General features: G+C 38.2%; 1 protein-coding gene and 1 long non-coding RNA gene across 3 annotated transcripts; one reads left to right on the top strand and one right to left on the bottom strand.

The window, feature by feature from the left end:
• Window positions 1-1,069: 1,069 nt before the first annotated feature.
• On the top strand, window positions 1,070-19,763 carry rundc3aa (RUN domain containing 3Aa). 2 transcript variants are annotated; one of them, XM_083566351.1, is made up of 12 exons: window positions 1,070-1,319; window positions 1,715-1,866; window positions 12,312-12,427; window positions 12,527-12,660; window positions 12,830-12,915; window positions 13,056-13,145; window positions 13,323-13,403; window positions 17,076-17,241; window positions 17,407-17,564; window positions 18,121-18,240; window positions 18,341-18,447; window positions 18,802-19,763. In XM_083566351.1, exons 1-12 carry the CDS (start codon window positions 1,317-1,319, stop codon window positions 18,942-18,944), a joined length of 1,356 nt encoding a protein of 451 aa, XP_083422477.1. In that variant the 5' UTR covers window positions 1,070-1,316; the 3' UTR covers window positions 18,945-19,763. The 2 variants fall into 2 exon arrangements, with proteins under 2 accessions (XP_083422477.1, XP_083422476.1); XM_083566350.1 differs by having other exon boundaries at window positions 1,085-1,319; window positions 12,312-12,457.
• Window positions 5,218-10,035, bottom strand: LOC310740026. The gene is made up of 2 exons (XR_014537539.1): window positions 9,051-10,035; window positions 5,218-7,137 (listed from the first exon to the last, which is right to left on the bottom strand). It is a non-coding gene; the product is annotated as an uncharacterized lncRNA (long non-coding RNA).
• Window positions 19,764-20,250: the final 487 nt, after the last annotated feature.

Below are 20,250 nucleotides of genomic sequence, written 5' to 3'. Positions count from 1 at the left end.
ACCATTTTTTTTAATAAAAAATCACATTGTGTATTTTTTATACTGTGCTACTTCCTCAGCATGGTTTTAGATTGATCATTTGCTGTTAAAATAACCTCCACTCTTATGGGAAGATGATCCACTAAGTTTTGGAGTGTGCTTGTGGGGATTTGTGTTCTTTTATCCACAATAGTGTAAGTAAAGTCAGGTACTGATGTAGGAGAGTTAAAGAGGCCTTGGGTGCAGCCAGGATACCAATTCATCCCAAAGGTGTTCAGTAGGTTTGAGTTCAGAGCTTTATAGCAGGCCGCTCAAGATCTTTCACTCCAAACCATATTTTCATGGAGCTCGCTTTGTGTACAGGGGCATTATCATGCTGGCACAGGTTTGGGTCTCGTAGTTGAATTGAAAGGAAAACGTAATGCAGCTATATTCATTGCCCCCCTGTTTGTGCCCCAACTTTGTGGTAACAGTTTGGAGAAGAACCACAGATGGTTGGAAAAGTCAGTGCGCAAATACATTTGTCTATATAGTGTATAAACTTTCTTTCAGCTTCTCCCATTAGGGGTCGCCACAGCGGATCCTCCGCACGTTTGATTTGGCACATGTTTTTACGCTGGATGCCCTTCCTAACGCAACCCTCCCCATTTATCCGGGCTTGGGACCGGCACTGAGAGTGGCTGGGGTTGGTTCCCTGACCGGGGAGCGTTCAGGGCGCCGCATCCTAACCACTAGACCACCAGGGATTGTCTATATAGTGTATAAAAGCCTAAAATTGAGAATAGGGTAAATATTTAGTTTTTGGGTTCCAGGTTAAAGATATTTATTCAACAGTGATGAATAAATCATCCAGGCATACCTGCTTCCTCATTATCCAAATATAAAAACTATAGTGAATTACACAAAAATTCATGAATGATGGATCTGTGATCTGTGATCTTGCTGATACGTATTAATTTATTTAATACTTGTCATTGTAATACTTACAAAAATATATTACGCACCAAAATGAAAAAAAGAATATTTTTTGGTTTAAATCTATACTAAATTAACACCCAATCAGCTGCTTGTTGCTAGGCAGATTATATTTGTGACGATTATATTTGTGACGTAGTTTGATATTCAACTCGGTGTTTTGAAATGTCTGTTTCTTTGAAGCATAAAGAAGCTACAGGGCATTGCATGAACACAAAATTGTTTTTTATTAGATTATGCAATTTGCAAGTGGTGATATTTAAGTGGTGATATATAAGCTGTCTATTCGGTCTCTCTTGCTGAATTCAGCACTGCGTGGCAACCCGAGTCAAATAACGGGTGGGAGAATAAAGTGCACCGTTATGGTATGTATAGGGGTATATATATATATATGCGGGTAAATAAATAAATAAATATATATATATATATATATATATATATATATATATATATATATATATATATATATATATATTAGGGTTTCTTTTGGATGCAATTATATGCATAACTCAAGGTGGTTTATTTAAAAGAATTAATATGTAAAATATTATGAATATAAAATATCTCAAAAAAGGCCGAACTTGTTTGTGTTTGGGAAAAGAGAATGAGATTATATTTGATGCAGATGTGCCAGGTGTTGTCATTACTGCAGGTATGTGCATGGTTGCAGTAAATCTAAGGACAAGTTCAGAAATATGCTGTGGTGTTTAGGGGGATAGGAGGCGTGTGAAACGTGTGTTTGGTGTGTTTTGGTCCAAAGGGAGGGGTTGGAGGCTCACGGCTCGAAGCGTTAAGGCTCCATCGGATGGAAGCGGCTTGCGTGCACACCGCGATGGCTATGGGTCTAACGTCGAAAAAAGCGTCGAACAGAAACGTGGCGGTGGAGCGCAAGAACCTCATTACTGTCTGCAGGTAAGGGTTCGGGTTTATGTGGGGTTTTTTCAAGCCAACATCCATGTTCGGCTCCGTGTCCTCCGCGTCTCTCTGCATCTCCATCTTCATGAGGAGCCTAAGGGGCAGTGCTGCATGAATAAGCGATTTGACTGACCGTCATTTGTGCGGCATCTGTAGCCTGCGTTATGGACACACCTGCGCTTTATAGATGTAATATGTGACTGTGTATTTATTTATTATGGCTCAGGGGTTAAAAAAGGCTATATGGTACAATAAAGCCCATTCTCTGTGGGACTCCTGAGCTTGGAGGTTGATGGAAATCACTAAAGGAGGTGAACGCTCAAGAAATCTTGCTTAAAATGCAAATCAGTGCATACCATATGAGTACCATAAAGCATTCACCTTCAGCTGATCTTCTGTGCATCCATCATCGTCATCATCATCTTACATCACATCTTTAGAAGGACCTCATGTGAGCCTGCATGATCATTACCTCATCTAACATATACTTATGACACCACACTGCATTCATTGGTCCAACCATTAACCATAAATCTGTCTGTGTGTCTGTTTGTGTTTATTTCGATGGAGATGGAGATGGAGGACTGTCTCTAAGGTCACTCTGTAATTACGTGGTTAAGATTAAGCTGATGGCATACCAAAACACGAATCATGAAGCCTTTTTTGTTATATCAATGATTTCCATGTGGCAGAAATGATGTGTGACTGTAAAGGAAGTACTGAAGTACACAGACCACCAGCCTGCCACAATAATGTACAAAAGTGTGGGACAGTCATGTGCCACCAGAAGCTACCGTTCATCCATCTTCAGTATCCCCTCATCCTGGTCTATGGTTCGATAGCTCTAGACCTTATCCCTGGACCCTATTCATCCATTCATTCATTCATTCATTCATTCATTCATTCATTCATTCATTCATTCATTCATTCATTCATGTATTTATTCACCCACTCAATCACTCTCCTGGATGTATTCTAATGATGCATATTCTCTGCAACTCTGACTGGGACTGAAACACTAAACCAGAGAACAGAACTTGCTAAAGGGTTGACTTTCTGAGGGAAAAAAAAATGATTTAATGATACTGATCCTATCATGGATAAATATTTTTAGATGGTCACATGGACCTACATCTTAATCTAACAATCCTAGCTAATTATATTGATGAACAAAAATATGGGCATCATAGTAGGTTTTGACATTCTTGTAATTGTAAAACTAAGCACTGAAAATAAGATGATATGAAATCAAGACTTGTAATCTGAAATTCTGCTTCTGTCTAACTGAGAAAGCCAATGCAATTTTTGAGCAGTGACTAGCAGGTGTTTTAATGGTAAACAGGACATGCAGACCTTTTTAATGTATGTATTTATGTGTATTTATATATCTTGACATTTTTAAACTGGAATAAATGTTTATCTTTTATTGATGCAGCCATTTAATGTTACAAAACCAGATTAGATTTGGGACGGTCTTCCACCCACAAATTTCACCAAATTGCTAAAAAGGCACCATTTGAAAGTCTGTGTGCTTTCAATTTTCATGTCACCATGTTCAGTACATTCAGGGCAGTTGGGTTTCCCTCCAGGTTTACTAGTTGTGCCTTATAGTATATTTATATATATTGAGTGACATTTTTTTGGTCTTTTTTTCAGTTTTAAGGAAGAATGTGGCTATATCGTGGATATTTTCGAAGCAGATCATTTGAAATATCAACATGTTAGTTTTCTTGAAGATCCAGCTGATCATGGAAGAATCTGAACATGACACACCCAAGCAGCTCAAAACTTCTAATAAGCTCTTGTGACAACTGCTCTGTTATTTGCCTTTGTCTTGTGTCATTTATTCTGCTGCTAAATGTGAAATACAATGGAGAAAAAAAATTTGGTCCCAATTTAAAATTATAATAGTTAATAAAAAAAACATTCCTGGTTTTTAGGAAAACTCAGAAAGCAAGAAGGAATTATTTTCTGCGACTACACATAACCCTGAATAAAAAAAATCATTAGTAATTAACAAAGATTTGAATGATATCCATGTACCAAACATTATAATGTACTACAATTAATATAGCAGTGGTTAGGCATTTGCTGTATGATTATCTGAAATGTTTTGGTAGTGGAAATGTAATCTAATGGAGAATGGGAAAAACTTCTAGCAAACCCAGTTTAGCAGCAGCTGATGTTGAGTTGATGTTATAGGCTTGTCTTTTTGTCTTCGTTTCCACTCTGTCCATTGATACCAAGTGCAAGCATGCTGAATATATATGCAATATATAGTCCCCAAATGATCATGTTTAGTTATATAGAAACTGTTAAGTGCATAATAATGACAAGAACAATGAAAGTGCAGTTACTGGAGTAATCAAAAACCTATAGGTGATCCTGTTTGTTTCAAGCTTTAAAAAAGTGAAAGATGTTTACCTCCTTCACAGTCTGTCATTCCTCACAAATGTACTTATATTACAACAAAAAAGGGGCCCTTTTTAGTTACAAAAAAGTTGAATAGTTGTAGCTATAATTTCAGTACATTCTGAACAAGACTTTATTAATAATAAAGTAAAAAAAAAAATACCCATGTAGCGTAGTTAAGTTGTGGATGAATCATCTGGGGTTCATATTTATATCCCGTGGAATTAAATGTTTGTCTGCGGGACCACAAACTTAGTGATAACTGACAAATTCTTTGAATAGGTAAAGGTTTCTGCTTTTTGCTTGGATATTTCTGGAAAGGGGACCCTTCTGAGCTTTACAGGGTCCACTAAGATAAAATAAAAAAGAAAAAAAAAGAAAGAAGTGTACTAGATGAAGGTTAGAGCATTTTTGCTTACAGCGTGTTAGTCAGTGCTAACAAAGACTCTACAGGTGGAGCTGTACATGAGGACAACTTGAAATGCATAGTGCAAGGAGGTCCATATTTCCAAACATGTCCCTGCACAGCATATTTTTCTGTCCTATATAATATTATTTTAATTTAATAATCCTTTAAGTTTGTTCAGTGTGATCAGGGGGTGATGAATATTTCTTAGACACCCTAAGTCAGGTTTCAAACCTCTACAGCCTCTGAATTAACACTTATAGGACTCAGGGTCTAATGGTCAAACAGTCTCATTGATATGCTAGCTTATTGATATGAAGCTATTATTCTGTGCACCTAGGCTCTTTCTAATTATCTAAACACACACCATGCTGTCATGGTATATAAAGGAGTAGTTATTTTAGGTTTCTTTGGTGCTGTTAAAAGCATTAACCTTACTTAATATAGCCAGATAAGCGTTCTTTGGTACTCTGTGTAATATAGTTGTTTCCCAAATTTGAAAAAAGTTTATAAAAAAAAAGACAGGCAAATGTCAGCAACTGTTTAATAAACAAACATTACAGTCAGAACCTTCCTTTTCAGGTATCTATTGAACACTGGTTAGACAGATAACATGCTAACACAGCAAGAGAGAGAGAGAGAGAGAGAGAGAGAGAGAGAGAGAGATAGAGAGAGAGAGAGAGAGAGAGAGAGAGAAAGAGAGAGGGGGCTGGGGGTGGTCTTCAATAATGGAATTTCAGAAAACACAAAGACAGTTTTCATCGACAAAGACAGTGGTCATTTTTCCTCCAGAACCCTCACTCGACCACATGAAGACCAATATAATTTCAGACATTTAAAGACAAGCTACACAAGACAAGGACTTGAATAGAATTATAAAAAAAAAAAAAAAAAAAATGGTTAAACCCTGAAATTGAGTTAATAGTTGATAGAATAGACATTGCAACAGTAAATGAATATTACCTTTTAGGGTAGCTATATAAATTAGTTTCTAAGGACTTAAAAAGTGATATATCTAAAACCTACTGTGTTTCTCGGCCTGGATTTCAGCTTGGTTGTCCATGTCCCTTAATTCTAAGGTGCCAGGCTGTGTACTGAATTGAAATGCCTATTAATTTGTATTGATCAAAAGGTTGCTCATTTTGGGGAGGTTCCTCTGATATGAGAAATCAGCAGTGGATTAATGCCTCAAAAGTCGATTTTATTGTCCTCTAGGGGGCAGCATGATACTGCTATCTAGAGAACCAACTAGTTACAATCCTGCACTACTTGTCTTCCACAATTTTTATGCTTTCCCTGTTTACCCATGTCAACGTAAAGCTCTTTTTTAGCTGACTAGCTGAATCAGATGTATTGGGATCAGGGAAAACTCAAAAATGTGAAAGACATGGAGTTTTCCATAGACCACGATTGCGAGGCTGTGTTTTATAGGATGGCAATTTTAGAATAGTCCAATCATTCTGTATCTGGGACAAGTTTCTTAGCACCACTATCTGAACAGGCTTGACTACACATGACAGCCCATTTGACTTTAAAAACACAGTTGGTTTTACAGTAAGACTCAGCTTGTTCTAACCCAACCTGTTTCATATGTGGTGGATCAGCATTAATGTCTAAAGCATTAGTTATGATGTAGTTTTTTTTTACCTTTTCACCGTTCACACATTTCACAGACACAATCCACACTACACACAGTTTTACATGGTAACACAGTTCACAATTACCTTTTTTTTTCAAAATAAAACAAGTATTTTTAGGGTATTTCATCTGTATCTGTGCTTTACAGCTCATTCTACAGAGGTGCATACGTCTGGTACGGACATTAAGAAACTGCTAAATGGGATCAGTTTTTGGCTTTCATTTCCCAAAGTTATATAGAGTGTGAGGGTGCTGATCCTGTCTCAGCATGTGTGGCTGTTTACACGTTGGCTTATTATGGTCTAGATACAGTCATATAAAACACAACATAAGGACAGTAAGACAGAAGTAAATGGTATCATCATCGTCAAAGGGTGATGAAGGGAGGGGGGGTTTGCATTTGCATGGGGCATGATGACTTCTGCTCCAGGTCAAAGTTGAGAGGTCAGAGTTCCAGCAGGTCTGAAGAAAGTCTCTGTTTAAGGTAAGTCTCCACATGTTTGAGGGCTGAATGCAAATTTTGATGACACGATTTCAGCGAAAATGTAAAGCAAACATTTTAATGAGCATAAAATAAGTCTCTTCCCTGAATTCACTGATTCCTGGAGATGCAAATAAAGAGTATAAGTTCAGGGAACAACGGCCCTTGTTTAAAACATTGTGTAAAGATGCGTAAAAGGACAAAGGCTGTTGTGGAAACTAGGCAGAAGTGCAGACTGTCGAATAGAGGGAAAAGCAATAATTTGTTTCGTATAGAAGGCTAATTCTCGTGGCAGATGCTTAGGGAAGTTGATGGTGGCAGCATGTTCAACCTAAGAAAAAATACAATTTTAACATTAATATATATATTTTTTAATTCATTTCTTGTTGCTTTCTTGAGTTCATTCTCTCATCGTCAGGGTGATAAGGACAGCTTAAAAGAAAGAAATGAACAAAAGGTATAAAACATGAGGTAACGCTGTATTTTAAGGTGAGCCACTTGTTATCTGGAGTGCCCTTTAGAGAAAGAAAAGGCACTTCAGTGCTGTGATTTTTTTCCTGCTCCTGCTCCTGCTCTTCTCACTTTTATTTTAGAAAAAACTTATCAGGCAAGATTTATTATAATACACATTTCCGTCTCACTTTAATGATTGCAGAATGAATTTAAGTTTGTAATTATGTAAATACAGTAATTATAATAGCAATATAGGCTAGGCCAAACAAAGGAAATAACACTGTAGTATGGAGTGGATCAAAATAAATTTTTTGTGTAAAGATTCAATGCTCTCAGTCTCTGTACTTACATTTACATTTATATTTACCATAACTGCTTGCTTTCTAAATTCCCATATATTTATATGAACCATTCATCAATCCTTTATGGACTTATTATGAGGTCCACTGTCCAATCTTGGCATCTGTCAACCCTCAGAATTTACATACATTTACCATTTACTTAACACATGCTATAGACATTTCACTTCATCATATGTGACGCAAAACTGAATATTGGATGTTATGGGCTTTATTATGAAAAAAAAAAATCAACTGAATTTAGATTACTATAAATCTCTGATTTGGTGTGGTCTTGTCACGTAATGCCAAAGGTTTTTTGAGAAAAGTTTAAAATGTTGATCTTAGGTTTGCTGTTGAGCTTCAAGAATGATGGCACTCCAAAAAGTCAGCTGATCCTGCAAGTACTGGGGAAGAGAGGCACATAGAGAGATAGGGACAGGGAGGGGAGGAAAAAAAGAAACGTGTTAGAAATATCAATTGAGTAATAGATAGCGGAAGAACATATGATGGGTGATGAGATGATTGCAATGGAGGAGAGAAAAATTAGGAGTTAGAGTGAGCTATTGGAGAAAAAGAGAATGTGGAATAGAAACATAAAGGCAGTATGTCTAGACTGAGAATCATCACTTTTGTACTAATACAGCAAACATGTCGAAAACAGTTTAAAGTGCATTTAACTGCCATAAACTGCCCTTCTGATGGACTCTTCCAAAGGGGCACAGCATGGCTTTCCCTTTGGCATGCTACCATGGTGGGGGTGAGCAAAGGCACAAAAGCCATTTGTTGTGGCTGTACATTTGTTTGTCAGTGTCAAATCGTACCAAGAGCATCTTGCTGCTATTCACCAATTAGCATTTGAGGCATGCAAGTTTTTTCTTCAGCTAGCTTGTCTTCTGGAAGACAAAGATTTAGCCATGCACTTGCCCACACTTGTTTGAAGCCCTACATATTTACGCCTTCTTGATTTACATGCATTTATATGCGAATAATGAAATTCATGCTTTGATAAATCTTGTCATCACTGCAGATGACTACACAATATGCAACATATCACTGGTTTCTAGACAACTACTTGCAATTATGATGCCTCTTTTCAGAATGTATATTTAGTTTGATTTACAGTTCTATTCTTCCTTCTTATTTAAGGAACAAATGTTTGCTTTTACTAATATTTTTGTGCCTTTGGTTTGTCCTTTGTCCAAAACTCTGATTATGCCAGGTTTCCACTCAAACACTCAAATACTTTATAGTCCCCCATATCCCCTGACACTTGATTCATTTGGTTTATTGAGATCATATTTACATATTACTTATTACTGTAAGCTAAAAGAGCATCTGAACCCCAGAAAACTGCAAGCAGCATAGTTAAATATTGCATATAATTTGCCCCAAACAGGTTGGAGAACATAACAGGTTATACTGGGACCCACTAGCATCTTGACTCACTAACCTGCATCTTTGACTTAATCCAAAGCAGTTGCTGGAACAGAAGAAACCTTGATGTCAAATTCAATCCCAAAGTTTCTGGGTGTTGTAAAAACAAAAACAAAACAAAAACGCCTGATGCCCAAAGTAACCCTCTTAGAATTCCGTTGTGATGATGCTTTGGCTTCAGTTCTCTTTGATATTTTCTTTATTTAATACACTGTAGAAAACTTCCCTCCACTTTCCTGGCACCCCACACCCTCCCCACACACCCTTGACCAATAAATTTGGCTCCAATCACTGTTAAAGGGTCTTCCTTTTGGGCAAGAATGCCTTTCGGAAGGATGTGGTCTTGGTGCCTCTGCTGAAAGAAGCACTACCCAGGGAGATCTTGGTCTTGCCACTAGTAATGGTTGAGGAGCCCAGGGAAGTGGTGCTCTTTCCACGCGAGATTGAGCTGTTGCCCATCAAAATCTTGCTTCTCTCCCTCTTGATGGATGTGTTTCCCAGATTGAGGGCTGTCCTGCCCTCTGTGAAGCTGGTGTTACCCATAGTGGAGGAGAAGCAATTCGTGGCAGAGGAGGAGAAGCAGGGGATCTCCTCCCACAGCAGCCAGCCTGGGAAACGTTGAGCACGCTGGTGTTAAATCTTGTTTCTTCACCCTGGAGAAGGTTTTTTTTTTGCTTCTTTGGTTTCACAGGATGAAGATGTAATGGCTCATCACATATCCTTGTAGCAGCACACTCGCACAGACAATGCCTGGCAGGGTGTGACGGATCCACGCAGCAAGTGCTGGGATGGGACCAGAATGCTAAGCGCATTCGGTACAACCCCCATGGAGCAGCAAAAAGCCGTTGTTGAGAAGGACGGCGTGGGCTCCAGAAGGCCACATACCTCCCCTGTATGAAGTGAATGGATAAAACTGCTGTAGGAGGCCGCAGCCGTATCTGGGGGGCCAGTAGCACAGTGGATTCCATTGTACCGCTGGCAATGCGAGGCCGTGGACCAAACTGAAGGACACATTGTTGGGAGATACAATCGATGATGACATCACTAAGCATCCTTGGCATTGTTTTGTGGTAGAACTGTTCTCTAATGTTGTCTCTGGTATTACTGTACATGGGTACAACTTGTGGGAACAGGTATGAAAATTAGCCTATAAATAGTCTATGGTTTGTCTTTCGATTGACAGCTAGCAGAAAGAACAACTTTTGAGTGACCGATCTGATAGATTTAAAAACATTGTTTAAAACACAATCACATTTTGGTGTTATCAAGTCTTCAGTCTTGGGTTGTTTTTTGTTTGTTTTCACAAAAGTAAGCTCCTTAGATAAAGCTGTAGTCTTCTGATACAGGGATTTCTAATAAGTGATTCCCTCTACTGAGGAGCAAAAAGGAAGAAACAAAGTTTTCAGCTATTTTAAATTACAGTTTATTAAAGGTTACTCTAGCTGAATTTAACATTAGTTTGTTTACATGAACATAGCAGATGTTGCGATATATGAATAGTATCAAATACTTTCTGTGTTGATTAAGTCTTTTTGCTATTGTAATATAGAAGACAGTCTCTTAAAACAGAATGTTGCATTATTGGTTCTCCTCAAACACATGACTTCTTTCGTGTACACACATTACACCACACCAGCTGTTTCCTACTGGAATCCTGCCAGCCCACCAAGCATTCAAACACTTGCTTCAAACACACTTTACACTCATGACCTTAGAATCAGTTTTTTTTTTGCTGATTCCCATTATCACATAAAATGAATGTTATTTTTAAATCAGTTCAGACTTTTCAACCATATTCCACCTCAGGAACAAACATTTCATACAAGACTTCAACCTGATTTAAGATTCAATAACAACTTATTCTATACCATCTGATCAGACAGGAAATACACTTGCTCTTACATATCAACTAACTTGCGTGAACGTTCTTTCATTCCGAAGTCTTATTTGAAAAATGTGTTTCAGTCAAAGATGTAAATCCCAGTAGACGTTCCATTGAGTTTCTTTGCCTCTTTTGAGGTATGTTTTTACTACAGTTACAGACTTCTTTCCTCGACTTAAAACGGCCTTGCTTAAGGAACTAGTGGTCTCCCCATGTGTAATTGTGGTTGTACCCACCGTAAATGCTGTCTCTCCCCTCTTCAAATTGGTCTTGCTTCTCGAGACAGCAGTTCGTCCCCATGAGATGGCGTTCTTGCTTCTCAGCAGTTTCATCTTCCCTTTTATGAAGGAAGTTTTTCTCAACAAAATGGATGCCTTTTCCCCTGATTTGTTTCCAGTTGCTCCTTCCTGGATTTCTGTTGCTTCACTATCCTCAACTGTCCCCCTCGCTTTTGAAAACTTGCTCTTCATTACAGCAGTTGTGGAGCTTTTTGCCATTTAAGTGGTTCGGCGTTTGGACAGCAGAGCCTTTCCAAAAGAGGTTGTGGTTTTGCCTCTGCTGAAGCTTGCTCTGCCTAGGGAGATGGTAGTCTTGCCTCGTGTGATAGTGGAGTCCCCCATGGAGGTAGTGGTCACACCGCGGGTGATCATAGACTTGCCCATGGTGATGGAGGTTTTGCCACGTGCTATAGAGGAACCACCCAAAGACAGGGCTGTCTTGCCTTCGGTGATGCTGGTGTTCCCCATGAAGACATGAATTGTGCTGGTTTCAGAGATGCTGCCAGCCCTGCCTCAGTCTCTCTCTTTCTTCTCCACTTTGGTTGTGTAGGAGTGGATTAGTGCAGTCTCTGCATGCCAGAACCCTACAGGTTTTCCTGTGGTATAAAACCTTGTGAGACTGAGGAGATCCAGAGCTGCTGGGCTCCTGCTGAAGGCAGCAATAAATAGATCAGGCCATCGCTTTTTCAATGAGTGGGTGGAGAGATGTAGAGTGTGTGGGTGTTTGTTTAGGGTATTCTGTCACTTTCAGACCGTGAAGCTGATCTTATAAAGAAAGGGAAAAAACAGGCAACTGGACAAAGGTCCTCATGCCAACAATAGCAATGCATGATTGGGTAGGGCTACAAGGACTCTGATTGTGATCGCTATCCTGCTAATACAGGCAGGCCATTTGAAGAGGTGCATTGTTTAGTACACAGGACAATTAAGGGTGACCTCAGTTGCCTGCCATGGCACCATTCCCAAAGCTTCTAGTCCTTCAGTTAGATTGGAGAACTGAAGCCTATGTGTGTGTGTCAACACAATTCTACAGCATCTCTTTGTGTATCTATTCAATGTAATGTGCAGTAATACAATATTTTACACATTTTCCTCTTTCTCTCCCTGTTTAATTTAGGTTTTCAGTAAAGACTCTATTGGAGAAGTATACAGCTGAGCCCATTGATGACTCATCGGAAGAGTTTGTTAACTTTGCTGCAATCTTGGAGCATATACTCAGCCACCGCTTCAAAGGTGAACATCTGCTGTCTTTTGGTTGCCGAAGTAAGTAGGTTTTTTTTATTTATTTTTTTTATCTTAAAAATCATTAAAAAAAATGTTATGTTTGATTAGGTCCAGGTGGTTGGTTCAGCTCAGATGGACAGAGGAGTTTCTGGGATTATGTTCGCCTGGCCTGTGGTAAAGTTCACAACAACTGCATCAGCAGCATCGAGAACATTGAAAACATTAGCACGTCTCGAGCTAAGGCAAGAGTCTTATGCTAAAATACCTATCCTTAACTGAATGTTGGTTCTTCAAGGGCTTTGAGCCCCCAAAATTAAAAAAGAACAATAACCATTGTATAATTGAGTACTAAATGTACAGTGGAGCCACTTTTTAATTTATCCTCAATAATCCTTTTGATTACTTCTGTAGGGCAGGGCATGGATTCGGATGGCCCTCATGGAGAAGCGTTTGTCAGAATATGTTGCCACGGCTTTAAGAGATACTCGGACCACAAGGTTAGATTTTCCAAAACTTACTCTATATGAAAAATGTACATCGAATGATATATAGATTTATGGCTAGTACATTATTTTGGAACTTTGGCTATGTTAACAAGCTATGAGTGTTTAACAAATACATTACTTTGTTTGTGCAGGAAGTTTTATGATGATGGTGCCATCATGCTGAGAGAGGAAGCTACAGTCCTCACAGGGATGCTGATTGGACTTAGTGCTATTGACTTTAGGTGAAAATCAATCAATAAGAAGCCATGCATTTCCTTTGCGATCATGCCTTTCTGCATTACCATTCACTATAATACACTTTGAAATACTTTTAAATCACTCTAAAATTGTTTCAGAGACTAGTATGAAGTATTTTACATGTCCTGTTAATATATATTCCATGTGTCACTCCATTTCAGTTTCTGTTTAAAAGGAGAGGTATTGGATGGGAAGACACCCGCTGTGATTGATTACACACCATACCTTAAATTTACCCAGAGGTGAGAAAACTGTCAGATTTTATTATTCTGAGTCTAGTGAAACCGGTGTGCAAGCTTATGCAAGTGAAATCAAAAAGTTTTGAGACTAGCGTGCAATAGACCCCTTCTTTTTCGATCGGTACCCGTACACCTACGTTTCATCATCAGTAATGATCCTCCACATGAAGGATGTGTTGTACACAGCACGCTGATGGAGTTCTTGGCAGACTTTGATGTGGTGTTCCTTCTGATCCTGGGTTAGCAGAGTAGGGACGAGCTTGGCAGCAACATGGCACATGTGAGGCCTGCCAAGACTGTTCTGTATAACACACGACAATGGCCGCATTGAAGATTGGTGCTTACGGTGACTGTGCGTGCAGCCTTGTGCTGTCATCTGTTGGTGTGTCAAAACTAGTATTGAAACTTTTTGAGACCACCTTGTAGCTTATATGTTGATGTCTTATATATTGCCCTATTGTTGCTAGCTAGGAAATATTTAAAAACTGTTATTATAAACTATAAGAGCAGTTCTCACTACAAAACATCCTAAAAACTTATTAGTTTGGCTTATAAACACTAACACAGTAAGTCACATTGTGGATCATTTGGACAACCTGGACCTTCTTTTCTAATACTGTGTGAACCAGCAAGACCTGGTATGCAGAAGTACCTTCCAGCACTTGATATCGTTCATTAATAGGTGAAAACACAGGCCTTAATGATATTATGTAACTTAGAGTAGAGAAAATGTACCTTGGGGTGAATGAGTGTCTGCAGATCCACTGTAGCAAAAATATAGAATTTTCTTTTTATTTTGAACATAAATAAGCCGCACCTGTCTATAAGCCGCAGGTGTCTACACTGAAACTAACGAACTTTACACAGGCTTTAAAAATAGACATGTTACACACGGTGTTTCCTTTAGGAGCATAGCAGTATTTTGGAAATAGCCTGGCACTGCATTTCCGGTATTACTGCGTGTGTGCAAGACCGAGGATTATGTCCTTATTATTTTCTGATGCTCATTTCTAAGTTTCTTTGACTAACCTGTAACGCTGTTGCCAAGAAAAATAAAAAAGCACGAGTTTTGGAAACCTGTCTGTGCTTATATGATTTCTGTTGCAACTGGAGTTAGCGAGCTCTCCCTTAACCCAGACACAACGCGTTACAACGGCTTGTATCTAAACAGTAGCCTACCAAGAAAGTCATTGTTCACTGTCTTCTTCCCTTCTTTCACAACTATTTCTCTCGGGAGTTTATCTTTTGGCATCGTCGTGCGTTTAAAAAAAAACTTTTTTTCTCCCGATGCCGTGCAGCTCAGAACACAGGTGAGGTGCGTTTTTTCGTTTCCGTTCAGAAATGTCATTGGTCTAATGTTATGGGGTTCAGTTTTTTGGCATAAAGTTTGTGAAACCGGGAAAAACCCAGGAAAAATTCATAAATAAGCCGCTTCGTTGTTTAAGCCGTGGGGTTCAAAACATGGGAAAAAAGTAGCGGCTTATAGTCCGAAAAAAATACGGTAGCTCTAAATGCAGATTGGTTTGAAGATTTTGTTAAATACCTAACTAAAAATGTTCTGAGACACAAATTTTAAAACATCTTTTTTCTTAAATGTTCTTGATTGACTGAGACCATGTCACGTGGCTCACTTTTATCCAATAATTTTAATGAGTTTGTACTTTTAAAATAATCACTTTTATTGTTATTATTATTATTATTATTATTATTATTATTATTATTATTATTATTATTATTATTATTATTTTTATAGACAAATAGTAAAACAGATGGATAGATACAATATTTAGACAAAAGCTTGTGGACACCAGACCACAAAATGTGTATGTACTTTTTTAACATCACATTTCACATTTAGTCTCGATTTGCTGTTATAAAAACTTTTACTATTTGGGGATTTTGGAGTGTGCTTGTGGGGATTTGTGCTCATTCAGCAACAAAGGGTGTTAGATAAGTCAAGTACTCATGTAGAGTGAGGAGGCCTGAGGTTCAGTCAGCGTCCACAAAAAATAGAAATAAATTAATATAAGTTTTTGTTTGTTTAGTTTAGTTTTGTTTTTTAACCGCTCCTTCGATCGGTTGCATCAATTATTATATCATATAACGGTCAATGATCCTGGTCGGGACTCCTGAAGTTCCCTCACTCATACACTAAAAAAAAAGGGGTGGGGTGACAAGACATGGAGTGACGTCACATCAGTGAGGATAGTATAAGCTAATGCTTTTAATGAAATAGGCTAATAACTGTATTTCACAGTTTTTTGTATATCAGAGGTTATGCTGTTGTCTTCTATGCTTTGAGGCATAGAGCAACAATATTTATTTTAGCTGCATAAGATTATAATTTATAGTATGTAGTTTTTCATAATGTGTGTAGCAACAAAACAAATACAACCTAACTAGTCTAGTTGGATTGTAGTTAAACTAACACTTATTGATTTTGGTCACCTTTACTTATGGTAATGTCATAAAGGTTTTCTGTGATTGTACTAAATATGTCCTGAACTGAGTTCAGTAAGGGCTCCAGTGCAGCTTAAATGCTAATTTACAACAGATATATTATAAGGATCTAGATGTTGTATGTATCTTATGGCTACAAATAGTCAAGCAGTTGTATGGTTCTGAGAGTTTGAGAAAGAATACTGCATGTTCTTACTCATCCAGTGACAGTGGCTGAAGCATAGAGAAGCTTTTCAAAGCTGAAACTGATCAATGGGGGAGACGTTGGTCATAGCGTGTTCACCCATGGCCTTATTCAAAATAGAACCACCATTGCGGTTGGTGGTATCTACTTAGCACCAACATAGAGTTCAGCATCAGTTTAACATTAAGCAGAACATTTTAAGAGAAATAAATGATGGAAGAAACTCTAACTTGGTGTCCTGATGATTTACACTATTTATAACACCATAATTACTGCAAAACCTTTACAAGAATACTTTGTCTTCATGTTTTATGTTGAGTTTGGTTTCACTAATAATAAACATACATTTGCATAAAGCATCAATATGTGTCCATAAACATGTTGATTAGAGCATTAAAAAGAATTTAAGGTGCATTTAGAACAGATTGAAATGTTGCAATTAATCGTGAGTAACTCATGACAATCATGCGATTAATCACGATTAAATGTATATGATGTGAGGTCCAGTTACCAGCATGACACTTAAACAGTTAGTAGTAAAGACTACTTTTTACTTAAGAACATGTCAGAGCCCAAACTTCTTTACTTAAACTTGATTTAAAAAGTATAGTCAGTACTTTAAACTTTTACCGGACTATTTTCAAACATAAGTATCTGTATTTCTACATAAGAGAAGGATGTGTGTACTTTTGCCACCTCTGATGGCTGGAGAAGTCAGGTGTCCCAATACTTTTGTCCATACAGTGTAAAAGGATAGATCTTTCAAAAGATGCAAATAGAAGCACGATGCAAATAAACCAGAGAGGCTAATAAATAAATAGCAAATCAATGCCCAGTGGATATATGATATGCAGTAGCTATTAAGCAAATAATTGTATGAACTGCATATAATATATAGTATATAAATACCTTTTTTCTCTTTTCAATACATTTTCTAGTTGCATTGAAATAGTTTGTTCTGTATCCATGCTGATACCTTTGCTATGGTTGTGTAGCTCTGATTGCCATAGTAATGATGTTGCTCTTTGTAGTTATGACTACCTGAGTGACGAGGAGGACCGACGCAGCGTGGACAGCAGTGCAAGTGAAGACAGTGTGGCTGAGCATCCCTACATCCCTCTTGTCACCGACGAGGAAAGCTGGAGTGCCAGGTGTCGCAAGATGGAGCAAAGGTTCAAGATTGTCTACGCCCAGAAGGTGAACGCTTAATTATGCAGGATTGATCTAGAATGTATTTGGGGTAGCATCAGTGCTTTAAAATAGATTGGTCATGTGGCTTATTGATTGCTATACACCTACTGTGACCTTCTATGACCTACTGTATATGATAATATAGAAATTTGTATTGTGGCTATTTTATAGGGTTATCTGGAAGAATTGGTGCGACTGCGAGAGTCACAGCTGAAGAATGTAGAGACAGAGAATAAGAGACTGAATGCGAAACTGGAGGATTTGCAAATGCAGAGCCAACAGGAGAAGAAAGAGCTTGAGGCTATCATTCTGGAGCTACAAGCACAACTGTACATAGAGACACATATGCAATATACTTACAGTTGAGTGCAAAAGTGTGCATCCTTGTGTGTTTCTTTTTTTCTTGGTTAAAAAAAACCCCCACTTCAATATAATTAAAAATGAAAGGTTTATCCAGCAGCAGCACGGCAACAGTGCAAAATATGAACTAAAATCATCATCATGGCCTTCTTTTGTTTTGCAGGCCTGATTTGACTGGAAGAGTTCCAACAAAAATGTCAACAAAAAATATGGGGCAAATATTACAACTGAGAAAGGCAAAATGCCACACGTACCAAACGTCTTGCTTTAAATTACATTGCATTGCCCTAAGGGTGTACATATATTTGCACTCGGCTGTACTATACAGATGCGCACACACAGATCTCGTACAGAAACGCCTCCAGTGGCGTAAAATTAAAAAACAAATGCACCATTGCTTACTGACGAATGGAATTTTATGCATGCCTACTCCTACCTCCTCAGTCATCTGATCCTCTTCTCTTTCTGTCCCTTTTTTGTCTGTATTATTTTCTTTCGTTCTATTTGTTGTTGTACGTCTTGAAGGACTGGTGTTATTCCATGCGAACCGGCCCATTTGTCAAAAGACCTCTCAGTCTCCTTGGTTAACCAGTGGCCGTCTACACGAGCTACAAACAACCAACGGGACGTAAAGTTATTCCGTCGGTGAGTGTATAACTGTGAATTGGGCTAGTGTAAATGCAGTCAAGTTATGTATTTATGAGATATATGTTGTGCTTTCTGTCCTCAAATTGCCATTGTTTAGGAGAAGTTTTCACAGTTTGAGCCTCTCTGGTGAAGCCAGTCTGAACTCAAAAGAGTCTCTAAAGACAGATGGGAAACATAATGGTGACACTGAATGGTGTGCTGGAGGTAAACACAAGAAAACACAAACAGAGTCTCTCTCTCTCTCTCTCTCTCTCTCTCTCTCTCTCTCTCTCTCTCTCTCTCTCTCTCTCTCTCTAACTCTCTTTCTCTCTCTCTCTCTCTCTCTCTCTCTCTCTCTCTCTCTCTCTCTCTCTCTCTCTCTCTATATATATATATATATATATATATATATATATATATATATATATATATATATATAAAATGATGACCTAACAGACAAATCTTAGAGGACCTGCAAGTGGGTGACACACTGCAGGTCTGCCAATTCCACTGTGGGAGAAGAATCCTGGTTTCTCGCATGTGATTATGCTTGTTTTTTTCTTTTTTTTCTCCCCACAGTGAAAGACACTACTCCGTCTATGCTGGGCCTGTGTGGGTCTCTGGCCTCTTCGCCAAGCTGCAAGTCTCTAGCCAGTCTTAAATCCAGTGAATATTTGGTGAACATCAGCGCCGAGCCGAGCCCTGCCCTCTCCCCCAGCTAGGGCACATAGAAGTTCTTCTTCACTAGTGACGAAAAACATAAAACACCATGTTCCCCTTTTTCTCTTTCCTTCTGTCTAGAGATTCATAATTTCTGCCTTCCACCACTGTGTATCCTCATTTATTCATATTCTCAAATAGGCTTCTAAATAAAAGAATAGTCTAATGGTTCTGGAGAGGAATGTCTTTCTCTGTTTGTAGCTTCCTTACTGAGAAAGTGTTGAAGCCCGGCATGAACCACCTCTATCCCCAATTTCAAATTAACGCCATGTAATCATCGTATTCCTCAAATGAACCGCTCGCCTTCATTACATGATGAGAGAGAATGACGTTGTGCTCGTCTGCATGAGATCAGCCCTCCACCCAGAACGATTTTACATGTAGTCACTGATGTGCTTGTGCCCCTTATGCCTGACGTTGTGTGTATGTGGAGGTAGCAGCAAATCTGTGGTTATTTCATGTTTATAAAGCTTTGACTGGCTCGAGGAATTGTGCTGCTTTGTTTATACATATGATATATTTTGTTATGTAGTGCTAGTGCTTTTTGTCCATCAATAAAACGGCCCTCGTTTTCATTCTAATTCTATTCCTGATTTTTTTTTTTCCCGGCCTATTTATTCTTCTTCTTTTTTTTTTTTTTTTTACAACTTACTCTTCTGCCTTTTCTGCTTTTACTGAGATGAGATCATATGAAGCGACAGCATCTGGAATCTCCAGGAATCTGTTCAGTTTTTCAGGAATAAAGCTCAGACTATGACTTTGTGAACAGGAAGTGTTCATTATGTATTTTAAGGAATAAAAATTATAGATGAATATGAAAACTGTCTGGGGTGTTTTTGTGTATTGCAATTCCTAACTAGATTAATACAGTGTAAAAAAAAAACAAAAAAAACAAGGATCAAGTTAAATATAAATTCAAAACAAAGTGTGCTGCCAATTCCCACACCCATTTTTTTCTGTTGACTCAAGAGGACCTCTAGTGGACAAAACCTGTTATGTCTTACTCCTGGGATTTCCATTTTAGGTATGATAACAGGAGAAGGCTTATTTGGAGACTAAATTTAATGTTAATGTGATAATTCATAAGCAGTTTTTAAAGATGCATTTGTACACTTTAAGAGGTTTAGGCACAAAGGCCAGATATCGGGGCTAAATTTGGATTTACTGGGTACACCTTGTAGAATGGCTGATATTAAATGTGTGGCAAATATTTAATATCAATCAGTAGCATTATATCCTGTATAAGGTCTCCAATGGCATAATGAAAATGATGGGGAAGCCATTAAACCTAAAAACACATTGGTAGCT

Source organism: Silurus aristotelis, assembly GCF_946808225.1.
Source record: "Silurus aristotelis genome assembly, chromosome: 17".
Lineage (NCBI taxonomy): Eukaryota > Metazoa > Chordata > Actinopteri > Siluriformes > Siluridae > Silurus > Silurus aristotelis.
Note: the sequence above shows the minus strand (reverse complement) of the source record. Positions and strands in the feature narration are given on the sequence as shown.